General features: G+C 41.7%; 1 protein-coding gene across 2 annotated transcripts; it reads right to left on the bottom strand.

Annotated features, from left to right (window-relative positions):
• On the bottom strand, window positions 1–26,698 carry LOC113590344 (rho GTPase-activating protein 6-like). 2 transcript variants are annotated; one of them, XM_027030443.2, is made up of 12 exons: window positions 26,020–26,698; window positions 10,276–10,435; window positions 9,741–9,809; window positions 7,854–8,113; window positions 7,323–7,518; window positions 6,765–6,820; window positions 6,523–6,673; window positions 5,216–5,364; window positions 4,640–4,819; window positions 4,028–4,125; window positions 3,020–3,240; window positions 1–2,142 (listed from the first exon to the last, which is right to left on the bottom strand). In XM_027030443.2, exons 1-12 carry the CDS (start codon window positions 26,536–26,538, stop codon window positions 1,586–1,588), a joined length of 2,616 nt encoding a protein of 871 aa, XP_026886244.2. In that variant the 5' UTR covers window positions 26,539–26,698; the 3' UTR covers window positions 1–1,585. The 2 variants fall into 2 exon arrangements, with proteins under 2 accessions (XP_026886244.2, XP_035378578.1); XM_035522685.1 differs by lacking the exon at window positions 26,020–26,698 and adding an exon at window positions 13,687–13,919.
• Between the last annotated feature and the right edge of the window lie 576 nt (window positions 26,699–27,274).

The raw sequence follows: 27,274 nt of genomic DNA, 5'->3' as shown, positions 1-27,274 counted from the left end.
TCAAAGAAAATGTTAACATTATATTTACATTACATTTAGGATGTGCTTCTATGATTATGATGTGAAAAATTATAATGTGTAACAGTGAATAGTGAAACTACCAAGCTATGAGAAAAATCACAAAAGAAAGTTGATTTCAAGAGAACATTTAGGACAGACACCAACACACCTGAATTAGGATTAATTACATCATCAAAGTTTAAAAAAAAAATGTAAAATTTTTTTTTTATATATATATAAAAACACCAGGTTAGGTTTTAATACCAAGCAAACAGTGCTACTGCAAGTACCAAACATTTGTATAATTATTAGAAATTGTTTTTGTTTAACAATAAAACTGCATTTATTCCACTAAAGTAGTAGAGGTTTCATTTCAAGAACATATGGATATAAACACAAGCAGGTGATATTCAGTGTTATTCAGAACTAAACACTAAGACCAGCCCTTCTAAAGCAGCGATGAGTAAGAATAGACAATCCAAATTAAGTACTTAAAAAAATCTTTTCCTACAGACACTCAAGTGATTGGCTTAGTGTTTTATGAATACATGTGTCTAGTGCTGAAAATGAGACATAAGACCAAATAAAAACCTCCAGTCAGGGTTTGTTTACCTTGTGTGTATTCAGAATGAGACTGGTCTAGTGCATAATTAAAGATAAAATTTCAGCCATTATATGTTTTAAGTCATGTTTCAGATGAGGTAGTACAAATAATTGGATTTTAATGGTCATTTGGCAGAAAAGGTATTAGATCCATTGTTTGCCTAGTTAGATGCACTGACTGGCTAAATATCACCAGATCATGTTGAAAATGTTTCACTGCCCGTTGTACAGCTCATGACAGAGGCTTTCATTTCAATTATCAGGGTTCCTGAAAGGCAAAACCTCATCAACCACATTCCGATGTCCCTATTCTAAAAACTATACTTTAAACATGAACACTGCAGTCACAACACTGTATAACACGGGGATCTTTCCTCAGCTGCAATCTGAATCACCTAGTAATACAACTTGCTGATATACATAGCTAGCTAGTCTCTGACAGTCATGGGTGAAATATATCTTCTTAATACATGTACATATTTAGCTAAGTGACTTTAAAGAAAATACAGTTGCATTTAGCTAAAAGAAAAGTGAAACTTCAGCATTAATTTGCATTTATACGGCATGTTCCCATGTGCAGGTTTACTAAATGTTCAGGTTTCAGTCTGTAGTATCATCTGCATGTTTGTTGTGGTTCCTCACCATTATGGGTTATGAAGAGGGTGGTGATTGAAGCAGCACTGTCCATTGCATAACCTAATCAGGTACCATTGCTGAGTCTCACCCAGCCCCCCTCAAAGAAGGAGGAGACAGGAGTCAAGTGAGGACTGTCCTATCATCCAATCACCTGTGGGGAAAATGTCCATTGTTTCTAACTGTATAAAGAGTGGAGTCACTCAATGAGAGGAATCCCAGCATGCTGGTAAATAAAGTTACCTGCCCCATAAAAGTTCCCTAACCCTAACTCCAACCCTAACTCTAAGACCTGAAGATCTTGCTTGTTTTCATCTCTAAGCAGAACTTTTAAAAAGTTTGAATTGGCTCACACCAGCGTTTCTGGTAGAGTGTCAGCATTGTCTGACGACAGGAAGTGCCATATTTGCCATTTGTCTGTTTGCCCGTCTTTATATTCAACCGTTGCAGGGCTTGTAATGTCTCTCAGGGGGTAGGTGGGTGTTGGAGGTGTTGGAGGTTCCCCCTGGCTGGTGGAAGGTAAACAAGGACCCTGGAAGTGCAGGCTTCCCGATGGATGTAGGGATTGGATTGTTGAGTGGTGAGACATGGCTGATGGCTGTAGGCAAGTTGGTGATGTTTTTGGCAGGCCAGGGTATGGAGGAGGCAGCCTGCCACTCTGACTGGCTGAACGTGAGTGGATGGGAGGAGCCAGTATCGATTCATCTGATTGGTAGAACGCTGATTTAGTTGGATGCTGCCAAGACAGTGTTGCCAGGCTTTGCCACATTTGGTCCAGTGAGCTGTCACACAGAGGGCTACTGTTGGCACGTGTGACATGGCGGTGGGGTCTACTGCCTGCTTCAGCTGGAATAGTCAACGTTCGCCGAAGGGGCTTCTTCATGTTGCCTTGGTAACTGTGGAAGGCTTCAGGGAAGAATAAGGCAGACATTGACTGGCTTCCATCTGAGACTAATCACCACAAAACGATATAATAGACACAATGATAAAAATGAAAGATAAAATAGCTTATTAGTGCTTTCTGAAGGAAGCAGCAATACCACATTAAGTATAACTAGGGGCAGTGGTAGCTCAGTGCTTAAGGTACGTTACTAGTAATCACAAGCTTCAAACCCCATCACTGTGAAGTTGCCACTGTAGGTCCTCTAAGTAAGACCCTTAACCCTCAATTACTCAAGTTGTACTCAGTCATAATTTTAAGTCACTTTGGATAAAAGCATCAGCTAAATACCATAAATGTAAATGTATAACTGACTGCACAGCATCAGCAACACCACAAAAAATGGGAAACAATGGAAATAGTAATAATGAATCATTAAATACTGAAACAAAGTAATATTATTATTGAATAATGTTAGTATTAAACTACTGAAACACATACCAATTCTGAAACTGATGCTAGCTGTCTGAACTTTCCCAGCTTCAGAGAATGAATCTAGATGAATATATTAAGGAGGTGACTTTCTGTTCCTGTGTGCGCTTTAGTGTCAGGTGTCACGGGACCCACATTGCACCCTTTTCATGAGCTGCTTCATCTGGACAAAGGAACTGCTTCAGCAGCCTGGTCGACAAACGCTTCAGCAGCCTGGTCGACAAACGCTTCAGCAGCCTCGTAGACAAACGCTTCAGCAGCCTGGTGGCCAAACGCTTCAGCAGCCTGGTGGCCAAACGCTTCAGCAGCCTGGTGGCCAAACGCTTCAGCAGCCTGGTGGCCAAACGCTTCAGCAGCCTGGTGGCCAAACGCTTCAGTAGCCTGGTCGACAAAAGCTTCAATTCAACTCACCAGTGTGTGTGTGTGTGGGTGCTGGAGGGAGGTCACTCCCAGTGCCATCGTGTCCGATCTGCATGCTCCTGTCTGGCCCCAGAGGCAACAGGCGTTGTGACAGGGTGGGTGAGCCATTGTCATATGGAGAAGCTTCACCGCTTGAGGCCCTGTTGGAATCACTGGAGGAACAACCCTTCCTCAGAGACAATGGCTCCCCCTGCTGTTGTGTGGTGGGACTCCTGCCAAACATCACGATAGCCTTCAGCAGGCTTCCTCTCAGACAGTGCATTACATTTAACCTCCAGCTTGCCAAGAGGACGACACATCCCTTTCTTAAAGGATTTTCTTTGGCCAAATCTAGTGTTATGCACTGTTGCTTTACAAAGATTTACAACCAAATAAATGGCAATACTATAAAGTAATACTCAAACATGTACCTGTACATAATGTATTTATTTTTAAATATATAGACATAACTGATGTTGAATCATTAGAAGAGTATGTAGAGATTATTGCTGCCACTAGCATACATTATTTATTAACCATGTTAGAATTCAAACATTCAATATAATTTTATGTGCCATATGTATTAAAGACAGTCATAATGAGTTTCAATGGTGAAAACAGATAGGACATTCCTTCCATCTGGATGTAGAACACACTCATACAAGGAGCAAAAGCCTGTGGTAGAGCTGGTCGCGCAGACGTGACTAGAGTAACTGAAGCGTTTGTGGATGGTCCCTAGTTTATTTACATTACAGTTTTGTAAGTTACTGCATGCTGAGACGTTGTGTCCCTGTACTATAGTTGACCATTAAGGAGTTTTGCAAATGCCATTAAGTGTATAAAGTAAGTTAAATAAGTGATTAAAAATTACAAGCACAAAATTCTTCAGGACTAAAGAGTGTGCTTCGCCCTGGGTCTGGGCCATTGATGATAGGACTGCTGAGCCTGTCTCTCAACTTCCTGCCATCAAGGTGTCTGACAGTAGTTCACTTGGCTGCATGCAAAGGTGGAGCTACTCACTCCCAGTGGGAAGCCTTTCTCCTGAGGAGGTAGTCTACAACATCATAGTCCGTCTCCACCAAACTGACCAGAACCTCATGCTGCAGTTCTGGTGGGACCTAGAGGGAACAGGGACAGGGTCACACTCCTACAATCCCAGCACAGAGACCACATGGACAGGGTCACAGTCCTACAATCCCAGCACAGAGACCACATGGACAGGGTCACACTACTACAATACCAGAACAAATGTTTGTACTGCCAAATGGAGCTTCAGCATCAGCATGACACCAGACCGGTTAGATTTTGGGTGAAGAATTTGGGCGAAGCTTTGCTTAGTGAAATTTCTCACTCTCTCATTCACGTTCTTTAGACACATCTGGCACTACCTCAGTGGTAAATGATCTCCCTAAACACCTGTGGTTTGGATAAGCAGGGCATGTAAGGTCTATAAACGTCAGCATCACAGATTAAACCTTTAGTTGTGGACCAAACCTTCACTAGAGACTCTCAGATTAAGAGTAGTCTTGAAACATTCCTCCTTTTTGTCAATAAATGTTTGTTACTTCTGCTAGTCACAGCGGTGTAAAGGATCAGAACATTTCTTTGTGGTGTTCTTTTTCTCCAGCCTACCATGAAGAGCGCCTCATGACACGTAATCATGCGCTGGACGGCGTTGATGACGGCGGCGCTGTCCTCGACCTGTGTAGATGCCTGAACACTGAATTCCTTATCTGAACTCTTCTGTTTGTGTAGTATGTTTGGTCCAAGGATGGTAGCCAGGTTATGAGAAGTCATCTTATTACCTGTGAGCTGAAACAGGAAACAGGCATAACAGGCTTAAATTTATACAGAATAAATTGAAAAACATATGCACAAATCCACAATGTTCTGCTAACCCTACGACACCTGAACCCACACACAGACAGTCAGTTTTTGTGTACATCCTGACCTTAATCTCGCTAACCTTTGTCACATTCTCTTTAATACCTTAAAACATTGGCACAGTTTCTGACAGGTATCACTGTTACCAAACACCAACTACTCATTCTCTGGTTCACTGTAAGGCATTTACTGACACTTCAGATGTGGGTTTAAGGCAATAAAACACAAAACTTGATCACTGACATCCAAACACCCCTGCATCCTTTTATTCAACCATTCCTTCATTCATCCATCCATCCATCCTTCCATCTCCGTGCCTCTCACCTGCCGCCCCTGCCTGTCGCAGGTGTCCTCAGCATGAGCAGCTACAGTGGACAAGAAGTGGAGAAGTCGCTGCAGTGTGTCACTGTTACAGGCAGGAAGTAGACATACAAGCAACTGCAGGACGGTGTTCTGTTCTGTAGCATTTAGCACTGGGAAACAAACAAACACACACACACACACACACACACACACACACACACACACACAAGCAAACATCAAATACACACCTACTGGCGTGGAGTTAGGCTGAAGTTCTCTCGAGCGCTTGTAGGATTGAACCAAGCAAGACCAACCAAGATTCTCCTGCTTCCTGAATCATGCATGATTGGGAGTCACTCAGAACATGCGTTCAGTGGGTGTTGAGAAGACACCACATGGTTATGTTTTAGCACTAAAAACAGCAATAAACAATAACTGCAATAATCACTAAAATATAGTCAAATGGATCAATGGATCCAAGAATTGTCATTTTGTCTAACACTAGCTTTATTTGTATCAGCTACTAGTAATGCTAATTATTGATGAAGATGCCAATTATTATTAATAATATTATTAATCCAGCTAATGTTTCAATTTGCCCAATATGAAAGCATTAATGAACAGCATGGGAAATATATGTGGTGTATCATATTTCACTGCACCATCTTTAAAAACATATTGCTCAACAATCTGATAATATATACCATTGACTTCTAATAGACATGTTTTCTGGTGATGACATTGGATACTGACTACAGAAGAGCGTGCCAGTCTGTAAGCCTTTAGGCTGTAGGGCCTTTTCCTCAACAGGACGTCCCATCACACACTTCCATCTCACCAGAGGACTCCTACCAGGTGCACTGAGATCTGTTGACACTTGTGTGAATCATGCTGTGCAGTCAGTGGCAGTTCAGAAAAATTTGACATGTTTAGTCTTGTTTTTATCCCTGAAATGTAGCTCTGCATAAAACAAACTGCTTTCTGACTGCTGTACAACCATGTGCTTAACACAGAACAAATGTCCTCATCACCGACTAATATCCAAACATAAACTTTTACATTTAAAGTAGAATTGAATGAATAAGGACTCAATGAAAATGATTTCTCTTGGATTTGCATTGAAAACTTGGAGACTACTGAAGGCAAAAAAGTTTGTGACACTGCTCACTAGATGAAGCTTGAAACTGAGGAAACAACCTACATTAAGGTCATAGCCCACAGTGGTTCCAGATCTGGGATCAGTTATGATGTTTTGTCAGTAGAGTTCAGCTCCTAAGGGAAGGCTAGTGTGAGCTGTCACAGATCAGCAGTGAGTTTAGGTTGCTTACATGTGCAGTTGATGAAGGCACTATAGAGCTCTCTGGTCAGCAGGGGGTCGGCCATGTCTCTGAGGAACTCCTTCAGTAGGGCAGCCACATCATGGACACTGTGCTCAGGACCCAGAACTACCTCGACACCCTGGTCAAACTCCTCACGGAGCTACAGACACCAACAAAGAGTTATTAAATGTTTGATTTCAATGGAAAAGTATAACTGGCAGAAGCAAAGGTAAAATATTTGATCATTTTACCTGTCGGACTCTCTTCTTGGAGCTGCCAACCCTGAAAATACCAACAGTCTGCAGACCTGAATCAAATACGAAGCCATAATCACTGACCAAACCAAAAGATTTCTTCACATGTTTTAAGTAAGCAGGTCTATGAAGGCATCGTCCTAAACAGATATTTTATTTCCATTCTTCCACTTTGAGAACTCTACCTGCCATTTGTCTAAGCAACCCGAGTCCTCGTGTAAAACTTGTTCCGCGTGTAAAACTTGTGGAGTTGAGCGTTTGGTTCACGTTTGTATCAGATTGGACTGGACTAAACTGATCAAACAATATGGGGAATCATTATTGATCTATACATCCAGAAAGTATTGAGTGGATATCTGTGGCATATTTCTCCAAATTTGAAAGAGGATGGTGGAATTATTCCAATATCATCAATGATAAAATAATATAACGTACTTTTATTATGATGGTGTTAAATGAGTTAGTAGAGAATATGTGATTAAGTGTAGTGTAGCTAGCTAAGTGCAGCTTGGTTGTTTTAGCTGTGGAATGATCCAAGCATGTTGTTAAAAGTACCGTATTTCTCTAGATGCTGGCAGCAGAGGTCTACAATACGAGGCACTTGTCTGTAGATGGGGTTGAGGCTCAGCCGCTGGTCTCTGGCCTTCGACCTCTTACTGAGCGACTCTGCAGGCAGAGAGAGCTGCAGCGCTTCCAGCAGGCGAGACTGTCCATCGTCCAGATCAGTGATGCAGTCTACTGACATGGCGCCCTGTGTGTGACCAAGCATAAATAACTCACGCATAAACAGTTGTATGCACAAAGTCTACAGTCCAGCAATACTAAATCAAATTCAGTTTTATTATAAAAAATATCCAAGGGTGTTCTTTAAAATCATGCTTTTCTGTTTTAACTGAGTGCAAATCATAACATGTATCCTTAAATAATGTTCACAATTAATAAAAAAAAATAATAATAATGTTCACCTTAATAAATCACACAAACTGTGCTCATCCCCTGACTAACCCAAGACATCCAATAAACACATGATAAATAACAGCTTTCAATCATTTAGGTGCTGTTGCATGCAACCAGGCGCCACTCTACCCGTCTGCGAGCGTGGAGGCCCGCCTCCAGGGTGCCAGGAGTTGTGCTCTCATTGGGTGTCTCGTAGAAGGAGCTGAGGGAGGAGTTACTGCTGAAGTCCCGGTGGTGCAGCCTCCGCCGGGCCATGTGCAGGAAGGATGTGGCCAGATCCACAGGCTCCGTGCGGCCTTCATGGTCTTGCGCCTCCTGCCGAAGCTTAAACCAGCGATCGTTAGCAATTACCTGCTGTAAAGTCCCACCAAACACCTGAGGCGCATATTCTAGGAAACAGACAGGGGGAGGGGAGAGAGACAAAATGAGAAGGCAGATGCATAATTATATCTAAATATTTCCCATGAGACACCATAAAGTATCTAGCAGCACTGAAAGAGCAGGTCAGCCTGGCCTAGAGAGCACCGGTGATGGTAAACCAAACATTTCACTTCTCCAAACTGTAGGAGGAACTTTAGAGATGTTTTATAAACAGGACACAAGTAGGAGGTTTGTTCTGGAAAGAGCTGCTACACTGACGAGTGGCCCCAGGGTCGGAGCCATCATGTTTCACATGGGGGCGGGAGGACGAGCCTACGTCGCATCACAGGCGGAGGAGCGGGACAGCAGACACAGTGCGAGACATACGAGACATACGCCCACCTGGGCCATGTTAGATCTGAGGGCGAATCTGCGATCTAACAGCAAAGAAAAATATGGATGCCGGTATCTTGGATTAGGGGAGTGAATGTTAAAACCTGTGACAGACAGAAAAGTGTGAGGAACTGAGTAAATGCAGACTGGAGAAGGAGACAAATAGAGGAGACAAACATTTCTCCAACATTTAAAGTTAACGGTTGAGCACACTGCAGTTACAGCAGGGCTTGCTGTTTACAAAACATGAGGTTGAACATGAAATATTTTGATGTCGCATGTTTAAAAATGGCATGTTTTAGAACGAACTGTGTGTGCTCATGACAGGAACCTGATGGGAGGTCTCTGATTGGCCAGCATGCTCCCAGAATGCTTTTTGTCCCAAACATAAACAGAATTTCATCACAAGATGGAGCTCTGCTAACTGGCTGGTGCTTCTCTGGTAAATATATTCAGTACCAGTCAAAGGTTTGGACACACCTGACTGAATGTTAGGTTTTCATAGTCTTAAAGACATCATAATCTTATGGCTTATGCATAAATGTATTTTTAAAACATATTTTAATAGTGAAGGTTAATAGCCTATACATAAATTGAGTTTCAAAACAAAAAAAAAACAAAAAAAACAAACAAACAAACAAAAAATTATATATATATATATATATATATATATATATATATATATATATATATATATATAAATAAAATAATAATACAATTAAATTTTTAAATACATTTTAAACACCCCCTCAACAAACAGTTTTCCTTCAGAGCTGTAGTGTTTCACGTACACAAATGTGAGACGTCATCTGTGCCTTATAAAGCTGGCTCACAATCAACAAGTACATGCAGAGTTGTCATCAAAGTAAAGGCTGGATACGTAGATATTAAACAATCACAATATTTCTTTAACACAGCATAATCACATATGTGTTATTTCATTGTTTTATACCTTTACTCTTTTTGTAAAATGTAGAAAATAGTAAAATAATCAATCAAAGAGTATGTGTGTCCAAACTTTTAACTAGTAATATATATATACACAGTATTAGAGCTGAACTGTATAAGTCCACAATCACACAGTGCAGCCCATCCAATGCTATGGCCAATGTTCAAGGCTTTTCTTCAGGACCACTCACTGCTGTGCTGACAGTGGATACGACCAGTCACAGCATTAATACAGCCGTGGTAGCTGAGATGGGATCAACTTATCAGGCACACACACAAATGTTAATGCAAACATGTTTACTGAAAATGAAGTACCTTTATCTTTCTTATCTTTGCCTAAAGAATCTAGTTTGCTCCTCAGCGATTTCTTCCTTTTGCGGCCATCTGAAACAGAACAGAAGTTATGAGACCAAAAATCAAAACAAGTAGTCATTTCTCCCACGAGGACGTAAGTAGAGCCAGCAGCCAACATACAGTGTGTTTTTCAGAATATTGAGACTCCATGAGATTCCTGTAACTCCCTTTATATTAGTATGTCAGTCCTTTTTGTTTTGCTGATTTAAAATGCTGTTTCTATGTTACTGACAAGTACTTTAAGGAGAAAAGGGTCACATTATGCCAGGCCTGGCTACTCCCACTGGCTGTCTGTCACTGTCAGATACAAAGGAAGTGTTGGGTGAAGTGTTGATGTGTTAGTAAGTCTTGGGTGATGTGTTGGTGTGTTAGGGGGTGATGTGTTGGGTTAAGTGTTGGTGGGTTAGGGGGTGATGTGTTAGTGGGTGGTGTGTTGCACTACGAGCACTTTCAGATACTTTCACTTTCAGATGTGTGTGTGTAGGGCTTTATACACCTTTAGGTATGGTGATCTGGCAACCCAGGTTGTAATCCTGAAGCAGTTGATTGAACGCCACATCCTGTAGACGAACCCTTTCCAGCTCAGACAGGCTCTGTAGAGGAACGGGCATCAGGCGGAAACAACGACCACATTCACTCCTCCACGTGAAATCACCCTGTGGGGGGGGGGGGGGGGGAGTGACCAAAAGAGGAAGAAAGGGAGGAAGTGGTAGAGAAAGACAGATCATTGAGTCGTGTGCCTCATCTGTGTCTACAGAGCTGGAGAGCCTCCATGCTGTGCAGTGTATCCTCCCTGCTGGGCTTGGTCAAGTGGAACAGATTTTGATAACTCAAGGCCCAACTCAAGGCCCAACTCAAGGCCCAACTCAAGGCCCAACTCAAGGCCAGTGGTGTCTCAGTGGTTAAGGTACTTGCCTTATAATTGGAAGGTTGCTGGTTCTTAACCCTCAATTACTCAAGTTGTGTTCAGTCAGAAATGTAAGTCGTGTTTGATAAAAGTGTCAGCTAAATGCCATAAATGTAAATTTACATGATTCAGCTCCATCAACTTCTAAAGGCCATTAAGAGATTAAAACATTTTGCAGTATATTACAAGGAATATCACAAGTCTGGCTCACAAAGAAGTAAACAACAAACAAATAGACTCTTGCTCTTTTGCAAAATCACTTACATTTTACATCACTAACAATCATTTGAACATGTGGAATTAAAGTTGACAAAAATAATCAATTCAATTAACAATCAAGGGCAAATTATAAATAGAATAAATGTATTGCAGCAACTCCTCCAATAGCTCATGAGATCATTGATCTTTAAGGACACTATGAGTGTGTGCATAGCTGTCCGTCCAGTGCAGTGGTAACTCAGTTCATCACTTGAGTCTGTCACCATCCGCTGAGCTTCAGCTCACACAGCTCAACTACAGCTCAACTACAGCTCAATCACAGAGTCCATGCTAATGTAAAAGTCCTGCCAGTTTCACGGGGCACCTGGAAACTCCCCAGTGCTGCACAGCTGTTCCTGGAGTTCTGACTCAAATTTGATATGGTTGACAAACGTGGACAAGAATATATGAGGAGATATGGACTGGACTTGTGAATCACATGTGTGTTGTTAGGACTTACCAGTGGTTTGGATTTTATGGTAAACCCTGACGTCATGCTGGTGTATTCTAGTCTTTCACATTGTACATTTCCTTCAAGTTTTAGACGCCTCTATGCCTATGTCCTGAATAGTCTTACTGATGAGTTTTCTTTAGCATTAAAAGCATTATTTCAGGATTAAAAGTAGTATGTTAGGTTGTGTGTTATTGCAAAGCACTCAAATCTGTTCTTGGCTCTTAATAAATAGTACATTTTGACATGATGAATCTTTTGATCATTTAATTTTTAGCCTCAGGATAGCTTGCTTTACTCTAGATGTTTTGTAACTCTTTTGTATGCAAACTAATTATGCAAAGACACACTTTTGGCTAACAACCAACCATGCAGAAGAGAGTCCCATATAATACATACCGATACTATATTATATATGTGAAAGGAAGCCCGAACATATACTCATGGAAACCGTTCCAAGTTTACATTAGTTTTCAGCTTCTCTCACCGGTTAACCCCAGTGCGTGTCACAAATTGTTTTAGCAAGCACACTAGCCCTGCTGGAAAATAAAAATATATTTATGATTCTGTTTATTCATAATTCCTCAATGAAATATTGAGGATTTTTGTAAGCTTCTGTCCGTTTTATCCTGTTACTGTAATTCACCCACGGCCTTGCACAAAATACACAAAATAATATAGTGCATGCTATTTGGAGTAATTTTTTGCTATCTGGAGGCATCTTTTCAAATGTTACACACAACAACAACTACCCTGCTTATGATAAAAGCTATGTGGTAACATGCAAGCATTGTGCATCATACACACCAGCGTAGTTTCTATAAACCAGTTCCTCTCTGAGGTGACATCATCTGGGCCAACAGGAATGTGCCAAACAGTCTATTAGTGAGATCTCTCTTGGAATTTTGTGCAAAGCCATGAATCATTTGTATGCAGGAAAGAAATCCAGAAAAGTAAAGTAAATATAAATATAAATCCATAAAAACATAAATATAAATGCCTCTCATTGTAGCCACTGCTGTAGGACCCTAAAATATCACTCCATCGTACTCGCCATGGCAATGCAATGATTCAAACAGACACAGGAAGTGTCATTTAGAATGTCTGCCACAGATTTCCATCTGGTTCAGGAAGGGACAAGCTCAAACTTAGGGCTCCCTGGTGCCGCCAAGCACACATCTCTTTGGCATCCCTTGTTTGAGACGGGTGTAAATCTTCTCGGTCTTTGCCTGTTTCTCCAACTTTCATTTCTTCTGTTTTAGCGAAAGTGTTAGATCAAGCAAGTCCTTTTTTTAACTACTTCCTCAAACACTTCTTGAGTACAAAATGATGCTTGGGTGAACTGTCCTTTGGAGACGACTCTGTAGAGTTTTTAAACAGTGCAGTTGAGTTATTCCTGTCCACAGTGTATTGGTCTGGCCACATGACATCAGACAGCCTCGTGAATTCTTCAGGAAAGCAGATTTCACTGAACATGCTAATCTTCCGCAAGTTTTCACACGTATTTACAAACAATAACATGCCGGGTAGGTTTATCATCCTTCGTTGTCTATAGTTTAATGATGTGAATCACATCCTGTTGTATAATGATAATACACAACTCCTGGTGAACACAGAGATGTTGGGAAATGTCTGCAATATTTACAAACTCACTGACAAGGCAGGTCAGAGGCCTAAGTCAGCTGATTAGGAAGACCAGCTACATCCTACACCTGTCCTAGACCAGCTACATCCTACACCTGTCCTAGATTATATTAGTGGGATGTAAATACTATCTGCAAGCCCCATAACTGGATTTTTTAAAAATAATTATATTTCTTATGTACCTTTTTGAAACAATGTCTCACATTTACATTTCTGGGAGCAGTACCACTGGCTACACTCCAAAGGCCTAATTGACATTACACAATCTTCATGCAAACCTGAGATGGTAACTCCCAGATGTTTGCTTACCTGTCAACCTACAGCTCTATCCCACACGTTAAGACACACCACAGGGTGTTACAGGCACGTAAATACAGCTCTCAGTAATAAGAAATACTTGTTCATTTCATCACTCAGGTCTCAGTATCATTCGGCGCTTAAAGAATCGCGTGCAGAAGTATAACTACTTTATCTAGAAGTACCTACTAGATGATACAAAGCGAAAACGTGGTGTACACAGGAATATGAAATAATAAATGATCATATATAATAAACTTTATATATATATATGTATATATATATATATATATATATATATATATATATATATAAAAGTGTTGTCGCCTGCTGAATTCAATGCTACTCACGAGGTAATGAACACGCCTGCAGAAATGCTTCGCGTCTCCCATCCCGCGAGGGCTGTCCAAACGAGCACTTCGATTAAACCCCAAAAGTGATTTGCATAAGGAAGTCTAAACTAAAAAGAGTTTGTTATTTCTAAATCTACCATCCACACATCACGGCACCCGAATCAACACGCGAACGGACGCCGGAATGCAAGTGATCCACATTACGGCAATAAAGGACCTGGAGGACCTCCGCCAAGCCTGCACGAGGAACAAACTGGCCGACAGCGGAGGACACGCGAACGAGCCTGAGTGCGCGTGCACTCGCGCACTTAGACCGCACTGTTACAATATTTTGGGGGAAGAAACGCAAACGTGACGATCGCAGATTTACAGTGTAGCAACGCAGCAGAGAAGCGTGTTGAGCTTGGTCACAGTCTAGAATCAGAAATGACAAATTCCGTTTTATAACGTTTAAAGAAATGCATACGTACCAAAGCAAGGCAACAATCTAATAATTTTAGTAATAGTGACAATAACTAATATAATAATAATAATAATAATATAAAGCATATTATATTTTCTGAAATAACTGGCGTTCCAAGCATGTTAATGGTATAAATCAGGGCACTTGGGATGATTGGGATGAATGAAGACAGTTTAGAGGTGTCTGTGTACTAAAATTATTTAGTAATGGAAGGACAGGGATCCCAGTCATGATTCCAGAGAACCTCCACACAGCTCAAACTCCTTCTCAAACACACACACACACACACACACACACACACACACACACACACACACGTTAAACTCCTGGCTTGGTAATTAGCTGGTAAGTAAGGGCTTCTTAATCAGATGATGAGTGTACGTGTGCTCGGAGCTGTTACAGCACAACACTGTACAGTGCAGAGGTTTGGGAAACACTCTTGTAGATACAGTGGTGTGAAAGTGTTTGCCCCATTCCTGATATCTTTTTTTTTTTTGCATGTGTCACACTTAAATGTTACAGATCATCAATCAAATTTAAATATTAGACAAAGATAACACAAGTAAACACAGAATGCAGTTTTTAAATGAAGGTTTGTATTATTAAGGGGGAAAAAAAACCCTACATGGCCCTGTGTGAAAAAGTGATTGTGTGCCCCCCCTTTGGAAAGCGGAGTTCAATTTCTCTAGCCATACCCAGGCCTGATTACTGCCACACCTGTTCTCAATCAAGAAATCACTTAAATAGGACCTGCCTGACAAAGTGAAGTAGACCAAAAGATCCCCAAAAATGAGATGACATGCTGCGATCTAAAGAAATTCAGATCTTTCAGTCTGGAAAAGGTTATAAATCCATTTCTAAAGCTTTGGGACTCCAGCAAGCCACAGTGAGAGCCATTATCCACAAATGGCAAAAATATGGAACAGTGGTGAACCTTCCCAGGAGTGGCCGGCCAACCAAAATTACCCCAAGAGCGTAGTGATGACTCATCCAAGAGGTCACAAAAGACCCCACAACAACATCCAAAGAACTGCAGGCCTCACCTGCCTCAGTGAAGGTCAGTGTTCATGACCCCACCATAAGAAAGAGACTGGGCAAAAATGGTCTGCATGGCAGAGTTCCAAGACAAAAACCACTGCTGAGCAAAAAGAACATAAAGGCTCGTCTCAGTTTTGCCAGAAAACATCTTGATGATCCCAAAGACTTTTGGGAAAATACTCTGTGGACTGACGAGAAATGTTGAACTTTTTGGAAGGTGTATGTCCCATTACATCTGGTGTAAAAGTAACACAGCATTTCAGAACATCGTTTCAGTAAAATATGGTGGTGGTAGTGTGATGGTCTGGGGCTGTTTTGCTGCTTCAGGACCTGAAGACTTAATGTGGTAAATGGAACCATGAATTCTGCTGTCTACCAAACAATCCTGAAGAAGAATGTCTGGCCATCTGTTCGAGACCTCAAGCTGAAGCGCACTTGGGTTCTGATACAGGACAATGATCCAAAACACACCAGCAGGTCCACCTCTGAATGGCTTAAGAAAAACAAAATGAAGACTTGAGAGGCCCAGTCAAAGTCCTGACCTGAATCTGATTGAGATGCTGTGGCATGACCTTAAAAAGGCAGTTCATGCTCAAAAACCCTCCAATGTGGCTGAATTACAACAATTCTGCAAAGATGAGTAGGCCAAAATTCCTCCACAGCGCTGTAAAAGACTCCTTGCCAGTTATCGGAAATGCTTGATTGCAGTTGTTGCTGCTAAGGGAGGCCCAACCAGTTGTTAGGTTTAGGGGGCAATCACTTTTTCCACACAGGGCCATGTACGTTTGGATTTTTTCCCCCCTTAATAACAACAACAACCACCTTCATTTAAAAACTGCTTTTGTGTTTACTTGTGTTATCTTTATCTTTGCCTAATATTTAAATTTGTTTGATCTGAAATATTTAAGTGACAAACATGCAAAAAAATAAAAAAATAAAAAAATAAATCATATCGGGAAGGGGGCAAACACTTTCACACCACTGTAGAACTAAACCCGCTTTGCACTTTGAATAATTACATATGCGCCTGCACACTTTGCTGGGCCTGTGGATGCAAACAACGTGGTCATGTTGAACTTTAGCTCCCTCTAGAGGTTCTGCCATCACACCACATGACTGCTAGACACATTGCCTGCTTCTGGGCCAAGGGTATCAGCTCTCACCGTGAAGCCTCACGCTACAGTACAGATGTTAAAATCTTTACAAAATCAGCTGTCAGACCTGAATTGATGATGATAATTATTATTATAGTTTAATAGCATCATCTAGAGACACAAGGACACATTACAATATATTCATAAAGAACAAAAAACCAAACAAAAAAGAAAATCATAAAACAAAAACAGTGGTCAAACCAATAATGACAACAATGACAGTTAATGTGATCATAATGTTAAGGCTAACGTAGCTGAAAGGTCTGGAACACCGGAGAGGCAAGATATAGCAGACCTGATAAATTAGGTTTAAGGTTAGGTTAGCGTTGAGGGTCAGGCTGTTGATCACAAGCTGAATGGGTGAGGGATTACTATATCTTGCCCTATAGTAGAGATCTCCCTACTCTAATAACCCCAACAACCCTGGACAACCCCCTAATAATCCCTAAAAAATACCAATAACCCCTAACAAAACCTACTAACCCCTAATAATGACTAATAACCTCAACAAACTAGATTGCTTATCCAGAGCAATTTACAAAGTGCTTCGTCATTTACTCATAGAATACATCCTAGTACAGTACAGTAGATTAGAGTCCAACATACCAATGAACTAGAATACTGTAGAATACAGGGATCACTGCTGATGCCTAGAAGTACAAAATACATAAGGTGCATCTTAGGCAATGATAAGCGCAATAATAAGTGCTAGGAGTTTGTTAAATAACAAACAATACCCTACAATAAGTACTAAATTAGTCAATATGGGAGCAGGATCAGTTGTCCTTTAAATATTCTGCAAATAGATGGGTCTTCAGTCTGCGTTTGAAGACTGTAAGGGACTCTGCTGTCTGGACAGCAAGTGGGAGCTCATTCCACCATCTTGGAGCCAGGACAGAAAATAGTCTCCATGCTTGTCGTCCATGAGTCCTGAAGCACGGTATTTCAAACCTTACAGCACTTGGCTAATAACCTCTCATATACTGCACAATGCTTATCCCCATACATGCCGATGGCCTGTAGAATGTACACAGCTCAAATGAAGGACCAGGAGATCTAACACTACACATGCTCCAAACAACCTGTCAGTTCACTCAAGGGCTTCAAAGGGTGGGCCTAACTGAAGCAGCTCAGCTCTGTTTCAGCTCATCTCAGAGACCGGCTTTGTCTTAGGAAAGAAAAGCATGGCCTGTTGGTCATGCCAGTACCTGTCAGGATGCAGACCAGTTTGAGAATGCAGTCCAGTTTTCTAACACTGAGCTCACTGCTGTCTTTTCTGTGAGGCCTCCAGTAGTGCCCAGCATGTGTGTTATTCTCTTAATGGTCTTTCAGATTTTCATAAAGCACTGAAGGAAACCACAAAACCCTCCAGGTTAGGGCCCACTAGAAATGGAGAATACATATTAACCAGCTAATTATATATATATATAATTTATTTATTTTACACACACACACACACACACACACACACACACACACAACAAAATGATCAGTTTTTCTAGTTTTACAATTGATGGGTGTGTGTTTGGCCAGGCTGAGCAGTTGTTTTACTCTATAAACTACTCTATAAACATTTCTTCCAAATTCCAGATAAAAACATTGTTTTTATGTGGTTTTTTTTCTGAAAATGACTAATGGTCAAAATAAAACAGTTACAGAAATTTCACACCACAAATAATGCAAAGAAAACAAGCTCATATTCATTTATAAACAACAAAGTACTAATATTTCAACTTAGGATGAGTCAAAAAAAATCTATATTTGGTGGAATAACCCTGATTTTGAATCACAGCTTTCATGTGTCTTGGCATGCTTTCCACCAGCCTTTCACATTGCTGTTGGGTAACTTTACGCCGCTCCTGGCACAGAAATTCCAGGAGCTCGGCTTTCTTTGATGGCTTGTGACCATCCATCTTCCTCTTGATCACATGCCAGAGGTTTTCATTGGGGTTTGGGTCTGGAGATTGGGCTGGCCATGATAGGGTCTTGATCTGGTGGTCCCTCATTCACACTTTGATTGACCTGGCTATGTGACATGGAGCATTTTCCTGTTGAAAAAAAATCAATCTTCAGAGTTGGGGTACATTTGTCAGAGCAGAAGGAAACAAGTTTTCTTCCAGCACAGTTTTGTAAGTAGCTTGATTCATGTGTCCTTCACAAAGACAAGTCTGGCCGATTCCATCCTTGCTGAAAGATCCCCAGATCATCACCGATCCTGCACCAAATTTTACAGTGGGTGTGACACACTGGCTTGTAGGCCTCTCCAGGTCTCCCTCTAACCATTACATGACCAGGTGTTGGACAAAGCTGAAAACTGCACTCATCAGAGAAGATGACCTTACTCCAGTCCTCTATGGTCCAATCCTTATGGTCTTTTGCAAAGTTCAGTCTGGCTCTTCTTTGCTTCTCATTGAGGAAGGGCTTTTTTCTAGCTTTGCACGCCTTCAGCCCCGCCTCCAGATGCCTGTTTTGAACCTTCCTTGCTGTGCAATTCACCCCAGCTGCTGCGTACCATTCTTTTGTAGGTCACTTGACGTCATCTTACGGTTGTGACATTCGAATGAGGTGGCGATCACCACGGTCAGTAGAGTCTCGTTTTCTACCTCTGCCAGTCTGTAGCTGTTGTTGTCTCATATGTTTGCTGCTTGACCTTGTTCTTATGAACCTCAGTTTTTGAAATTTTCAAGACAGAAGCAACCTGATGCTCACTGTATCTCTCTGCCAGTAAAGTTACAATGGAACCCTTCTTTTGCTTATTAAGAATCTTTCTTTTCAACACCTTTGGCATGGTCTGTAGCTGTAGTTTGACTACACTTACTTTTTGGGTAGCTCTAGCACAGCTTTTCCCATCCAGGTTCTATAACGAGAATATTCTATAACAAGATAACAGCAGCAGTAGTTTTATACTGTTGCTCGTTAGAACAGGATTTTGTTAAGGTGATCACCTATTCAGTGTCTGATTAAGTAGAATGAGGTGTGTCTGTGAAGGAATTCAACATTTGAATGGAATGGCTGCTGTACATGTGGAGATGCCGATTTAAGAGAAAATTGGAGTGGTCTCATTTTTTTTTTCCAGAGCTACACACACAAACACAAACATACACACACGCAAATATGCGAGTCAGAAAATCAAGAGAGTGGCATTAGACCTTCATCAGTGAAATGAAGTAAACCTGGAAGAGCTCAGTATTGACCTGCTTACTGAAAGCAGTGCATGAAGGTGCTGTCAGAATCAGAAACACCACCACTCCATCATCTATATGTGAGATAGTCCCAGTAATGTAGAACTCACTCTGGTCATCACAGCCACAATTATTTGGTCAGTACAGTAATGGCATGCAATGACATCTATACCTAACTGTACCTAATGTTGTACAAACTAAAATGTTAGATGTGTTTTTAACTAGCAATTTAAGAGACTTGGACACAGTCCCATTTAGCACCATATCATTCACCACACTGTTAAACAGTTGATTAATGCTTTTGCAGTCAGTGTTTTTGGAACCAGATTACCATGGTAACTGTACTCGTCCAGACTTATGAAAAAGCTAAAGGACCTGAGAGGCTGGATGGCTTCGAACGAACGGGACGCTACGCTGAGCACACACACCTAAATCAGGACCAGAGAAAAGTCATCATCTCCAGTCTGACTAGAGCTGCGTGTGTCAGAGTGTGGAAATACTGTAGAGTGCGCTGTACACGCCAGGCACCCCCCACACATACATTCACTCTGCGTGTGTTCCAACCCACACCCACACTCACTCGGCGCGCGTTCCCACCCACACACACATTCACTCGGCGCGTGCACATCCACACACACGCACACACACACACACACACACACACATTCACTCGGCGCGTGTTCACATCCACACATTCACTCAGCGCGTGCACATCCACACACACGCACACACACATTCACTCGGCGCGTGCACATCCACACACACGCACACACACACACACACACATTCACTCGGCGCGTGTTCACACACACACATTCACTCGGCGCGTGTTCACATCCACACACACACACATTCACTCGGCACGTGTTCACATCCACACATTCACTCGGCACGTGTTCACATCCACACACACACACACACACACACACACACACACACATTCACTCGGCGTGTGTTCACACCCACACCCACTCCCACCCACCAGTTACCATAGACCATTGGCCAGAACGACTAGCATAGCAGCTCACGTCAGGCTGAGCTGCTGGTATCATGAGACTCTGTCCACTGTAGGGTCAGGCAGTTACTAAGGTCACACCAGGTCACTCTCTGTGTCGTTCAGACTCCTGAGACAGGTTACAGTTCCTTTTTCCACAAGTGTTGGAATTCAGGATTGGGGACATTTTGTGTTGGCTTACTTTTGTGGCAGACAAACCAAAATAGTACTGCCATGAGTAAGCACGTCAGAAACCCTTCAGACAGACATGAGGAGATATAAAAATGTTACTTTCAGGTAAAGTTTTCCTTTAATGGTCACAGTCTGGGACGAAAACAGAAAACACACCACTTACTAAATATATTTCTGGCACAGGGTCAGCTATGCTGGAAAGCTATGCTGTACTAATGAGGTCCAAACTACTCAGTACTGTAAGTAGAGTCGAGGTAGATATGTCTGATCCTTTCCTCCACAGAAGGTGTTAATGTAAAGGTGACGTGTGAGTACAGCAGCAGTAGTGGGAGGCACAAAGTGTCCCAAAGCTGAGGGGAGAGAAATGAGAGAAGCATCTGACGTGGGAAGGGGTGACTGACACACACACACACACACACACACCTGCTCAAACCCTCCAAGTTTCCAGAGTAACTGGTTTCCCTGTACACTGGTGCCTAAGCACCGATGCAGCCCTACCCCTAGGGTGACTACATGTGCAGACAGTGCTTGATCAAATATGAGATGCTACTTGGTACAAGCCAGTTCAGCACCAGTCATTTATTAGAGTGACATGGGAGGGGTGCTGCGGCTGGACATATTATCAATCTGGTCCCCACGTTGTTCTCACCCTGCCGTCCTTGGCTAGAGAAATTCATGGAGGTCAATTATAGTAAGTTTGGCTTCCTGTGAGGAGTTGTAATTGTTCTGCAAATTGAGCAAGATGCAAGAAAACATGTTGACCTGCTTAAACATGTAAGGAGTCTAGTCTACGGCTGTCAGCACTGATCTGTAGACGTTTGGAAGCATGTGAGATGGTGTGATGTCATCTACATATGGAGACACATGCAGGACTCATATGAGAATACGGGAAAATGAAACTGACCTTTTAAAGTGTCCACACAATGACATAATTGCTATTTGCAGGAGTCTTGTGGGACCATATTCTAAAGAATTAAAAATGTTGGTATGACAGTAAACTAGAGTGTTAAATTTAACATTTTGCAATTTTTTCTTTATAAAAAAACAAAAATATAATAAAACAAAACCAAAAAATGAGATGCACTGAACAGTCTGAGCTCACAGTGGTCTGGGCACGGTCCTCAAATGACAACTTGATTGATCGTCTACTGTAACTGACAAAAAAGAAAAAAAACCAAAACTTTCCATTATGCGTGAACTAGCCAAGATGGGTTTTAAAACAGAATTACGTTAGATAAGCGTCTATGGCCTCAATAACAAAATAACTGAACTTCCACTATGAAACTGGATTTGGTTCCAAAGAACCTTGTTAGGAAACAAGGCACCAAAGACCTTTTGATTCTCTAGGGTATTATAGATTTAAACCGATGAACAGGAATTCAAATAAATCCACAGAAAAAGAATGCAATGGCTAAAACATCTGTAGCAACACAGGACACAGAGGCAGATGAAACCACACAAAACTTTACTGATATAGGGCAAACCAAATCACAATCCAAACAGCAGATGACACGCTCATGTAACAATGCTCAGACATGGACAAACAGACAATATTGCAAAACATGTTATATCAAAAATCCAGAACAGGACTGCTGAAGCCTGCAGAAGGTGTAGCAGGGCAGAGCAGGTACGGTTAAGGTGTAGCAGGGCAGAGCAGGTACGGTTAAGGTGTAGCAGGGCAGAGCAGGTACGGTTAAGGTGTAGCAGGGCAGAGCAGGTACGGTTAAGGTGTAGCAGGGCAGAGCAGGTACGGTTAAGGTGTAGCAGGGCAGAGCAGGTACGGTTAAGGGTTAGCAGGGCAGAGCAGGTACGGTTAAGGTGTAGCAGGGCAGAGCAGGTACGGTTAAGGTGTAGCAGGGCAGAGCAGGTACGGTTAAGGTGTAGCAGGGCAGAGCAGGTACGGTTAAGGTGTAGCAGGGCAGAGCAGGTACGGTTAAGGTGTAGTAGGTCTGGTTGCCAATTGTGTTAATATTAGCTAAGCTACTTTGACAGGAAAAAACAAACTGGATCCACAGTAAAAACATAAAACATTTGATAAATAGTACTGTTACATTTTCTACAGAAAAAACCCTATAAATTGATTAGTGCTAGTACACTTTATCCTTCACCTTAATTGGTCTTGGTGTGAGTCGTAAACATTTTGTGGAAGGTCACTGCTCTCTGCAGGCTAAGGTTCTGAGATGACTCTCCATCTCTTTCCTCTGTTTGAATCACTGTTCTGGGATCAGCATTACACTCATCTCTTTCTTTTGCCTGAATCACTGTTTTGCTGTTTCAGTGTTCCTTATCACATGGCACCACCATCTGTTGGTTACTCAACCAGTACACCTGCAGTTCTTGGCCACTGGACACCAGTACACCTGCTGTGCTCGAGTTCACCATGCTACATGTCACTGTTAACCCATAGATTAACCCATAGATTCCAGCATTGACAATTCCTCCAAGTCTAAGTGAATTGAAATTTGGGTGCACTGACATTGCATCTCAACAGTAACAAGTTGAGCTCGTATATGCTCATAGCCTTAATACCTATATAGCAGTCCAAGACTGAGCTTCCAACACATAAAATGACTGTTTTGTATTTTGCGATCACCTGATATTGAATCAGCAGATATCTAGCCCACATGTGCCCATATGCTATGCACTTAGCCACTGCAGAAAAACTGGTTACCTTTCATGCTGAACTAGTACCAGTATGTCCATGTCAGTCGAACTCTGAATACACGGCATAACGTGCTGGGATCACCTTTTTTATAACTTTTTATTTAACCCTAAAGCTCAGAGTAGTTGATCATGATATTTGAGAATAAGAGCTGACAGAAAGTGACATAGGACAGTATAAAACCATCTTTGCTCTGAGGGGAACAGTGCTGAAGGGTTTGGAAGAAGGGATGTTTTACTTGCCTTTTTTCTTGGGCATCAAGGAGTGATCAAAGGTACCTCCTGAGATCACCATAGCAACCAACATGCAGGGGAATCATATCTACATCACAGGCTACCCTGCACCACTTGGATGCAAAATTATAACTACATTTAGAGTAGCTGCAAATTGAAAACAGCTGTTTGAAACACAACACAAGCACATTGTCTATGGGTCTGATAGCCACAGATTCAGTTCATGTTGAGCCCGTTGACTTAACACATGATAAGACAACACAGCATGAACAAAAACAAAGTTAGAATCTGTAAGTGTGTGGTGGGTGTAGTTGTGTGTGTGTGTGTGTGTGGGGGGGGGGGTCTTCTCTGTGTGTTAGGAGCTGTCAGACCTGACCCTGACCTGACCCCAGACACTATACACTCCCACACCTCTCTATACACTCCCATAGTAGCTTGTCACACTTTGTTTACACGGCCACAAAACCGTGGGTGACAACATTCTTGCTCCTGTTAGATCCTGGTAGAGTTTCATGGGCCTTTCAAAGTCATCAGCCTTTCTATGAAAAAACTCACGTGGGTTTGTATGGATATTTGCATAATGATTATATATATATATATATATATATATATATATATATATATATATATATATAAATAAAATATATATAAAATTTGAATCCTCATTTATATTTATCATTTACTTTATATCAACAATCTCAGACTAGGGTTAGGGATAAGGTTAGGAATTAGGGCTGGGGTTAGGCTACAACATTAATAAGTTATATCAACAAACTCAAATTTAAAGGAGAACTGAGGTGGAGAAATGAAGGTGCATGTTAAATCAATGTTACACTTTTTTGCAATTGCTAAAACATAAAAACTGAGACTTGTGACATAATTGTTGAAATCACTAACTCACGTATCCCGTCTATTGACATGGTACAATAAACCATCAGCACTGCTTTACACTCAGTTTGCAATTCTAACACACACTTTTTGCAAAACACTAAACACTAAATTCTCTACATTAGACACATCATTCAAAACTGAAATGCTGGTGTTTCTTTTGGAAAACAATGCCATGCAAATGACACACCCATTTACCAATTTGTATCAGATCCTGACCACTATAAAGAGGCCACAGGTTAGATATCTTGGATTGGATATCAACGAAGGCCTATATTAGAGAGAGAGGATGAGGAAGAGCAAGAGGAAGAGCAACCATCACATAGGAGATCTGGACCTCTTTGGTGGTGCCCAAGTGTGAGTAGTGTTTCAGGGAGGCAGTAGGGCAGATGAACTGCTACAATTTAGCAAGTATCAACAAGTTCTACTGTCAGGTCTCCCTGGGCAGTGTGGGGCAATATCACAATGTGTGCAGCCGTCAGCCAGAATGGTGTCAAGCATCATCACACTATCGTTGTCCCACTACCCTTCATCACCTTCCTTCACACACTACACAACATACTCATTCCCGATCACCAAGGGGATGGACCAGAGTGGTCCAGGTTTGGTAGCGTCTGGGACAAGGTTCCCCGGGCCACGCTGATAACTGGGTTACCGATATCCCACAATTCTTGGTGCTTCCTCTGCCACCTCACACTGTGTCTGTCTGTCTGTCTCCCTCCTTTACTCAAGGCTACCGAAAGAGTGACATCGGAAGGTCTATGATCGCCAACCCACCAGCACAAACTCCTTCAGCTGGCTGCGTAGGGAACCTGGTAACACTGATGGAGAAGCATTACAGGGTTGGAGACGTCACCCCAAACAGCACCCGTCCAGTCTCACCAGAGAGAACACCGATGTTCATGAGATGATTGAGAGGCCCTAATATTTTTATTTCATAGTCAAAAGCCGTCTTCTGTGTATTACAGTATATGCAGCATGAATATGGCTGTACTGTTCATGAAGAGAAAATAAATAAATAAATAAATTACCCTAGTAACTGTGTTTTACGTTATGGTATATATGTACATAGCCTGTATATTTGTGAATATTCATGTGCCTATGAGTGCTATGATAGACTTTTACAGCAGAGTACTGTGCCCTGCACACCAAAACACAAATACAAGATAGTAGTGTATCCCATTTATCACATCAGTGTGTAGTTGTCATGTAGAAAGCTGTTCATTTGATATTTGCTTGTAGAGTTTAGTTGCAAAAATATCCTTTGGGCAAGATTTTTGGATTAAGTGTTTGCTTTTTCAAGTGTGTGACATTTTGAATGTTGTGTGTGTGGGCTTGGGTTTTGTATGTTAAGTTTTGACAAAATTAAGTTTCAGAAACAGTGTTTAAGCAAGTACAGTGGGCATGCTGTACTGTAGCCTGTATCATGCGTTACTAGTCATGTAGCGATACTGTAATCTTTAGTAAATTGTAGCTATTTGTTCATATAAACCTTGCAAACGTTCTATTCTTAAATATTCTTACCTCGGACATCCACGTATTGTAGGAGGAAGTATCGCTAGCGTCTGCATGTGGGATTCTTCTTTGAAGCCACTTTCGTGGTGAGAAAATGGTACCAGCGTTTGCAGACTGTAATGGAGCACGACAGCCGAACGGTAAATCCCACGCGCTGCTTCTCTTGGTGCTTTTCCCATCACAGTCCAACTGAATATCGGCGCGTGGCAAAGCGCCCGAGGAGCTAAACAAATGCGAAGATGAAAGATGCCGTTTCCCTCGCGGCGTCCGGGCAAGTGCGTCCAGCCTGGGAGCCACGCGGGGCTCGGGGGATGCTCCTGGATTTGCATTCCCTCCTGTTTGGTTGCAATTCAAACATACATTCGTTTGCAAAGGGCGCTCATGCGTCGCTGCGCCGGACTCCGTCCCGTGGTGTCTTAACAAAGCCGAATCTAAGCTCCAACTTTGCCTTAGTTTGCTCTTGGAAACGGGTTTGGATCCCGTTGACGAGCACGTGAAAACACTACTTAAAAGTCCTTGAGTGGACATTTTTACTCCAAATACAAAACTGCATCCACAGTAAGTTTATTTCCTAGCCTAAGTGTTATGTAACTGGTCAGCTGATGATAACTATGCTCTTTAATAGTTTGTCCGCTCGAGTGTCAGTTGCGATTTGAGGGGAAAGGAAAGTAGCTTCCCCACAGAAATGTTAGAGGCTTCATCTTCTTCCCCACAGATTGACGTTTGAATAGCGAAGCGTGATGCGCCCTGCGTGCGTCACAACCACTGGCAAAGCGGCACAGCAACCTGCGACCAATATGAAACACAAACTGAACTCAAATTGTTTCTTTATCCATTTATCAAAATCTAACCCAATTTTATTTTATTTTTTTTACTTTCTCATAAGTATATTATTTAAAACGGAGAGAAAACTAAGTTTTCAAATGTATAAGAAATGTGGTCAGGTGAAGATATTTTCCAGTTCAATTCTCAAAGAAGAAGTTCACCATCACAAACATTCTTCAGTTCTTGGTTTTGGACTTTTGCATCCTACTTTTGCTTAATTAAAATTCAATTGAAATTGAAGTTCTACTAAGAGTAGTCATTCACTACTCAGAAGGCCAACTGTTTAATGTCATCTAAAGCTACCAAAAATTATTCCCAACATCTGCATCCCCTGGGAGAGATCAGGAAGGAGAAAACCGATTAAAAAAACGTTTTCATTATTTCTGTCAGTTTCCCATAGTAGATCGTACTTTGCATAAGATCAAAATCATCTCGCATG

This window comes from Electrophorus electricus, chromosome 25, assembly GCF_013358815.1.
Source record: "Electrophorus electricus isolate fEleEle1 chromosome 25, fEleEle1.pri, whole genome shotgun sequence".
In the NCBI taxonomy this organism is placed as follows: Eukaryota; Metazoa; Chordata; class Actinopteri; order Gymnotiformes; family Gymnotidae; genus Electrophorus; species Electrophorus electricus.
The sequence above is the reverse complement of the archived record's forward strand: the minus strand, read 5'-3'. Positions and strand labels throughout refer to the sequence as shown.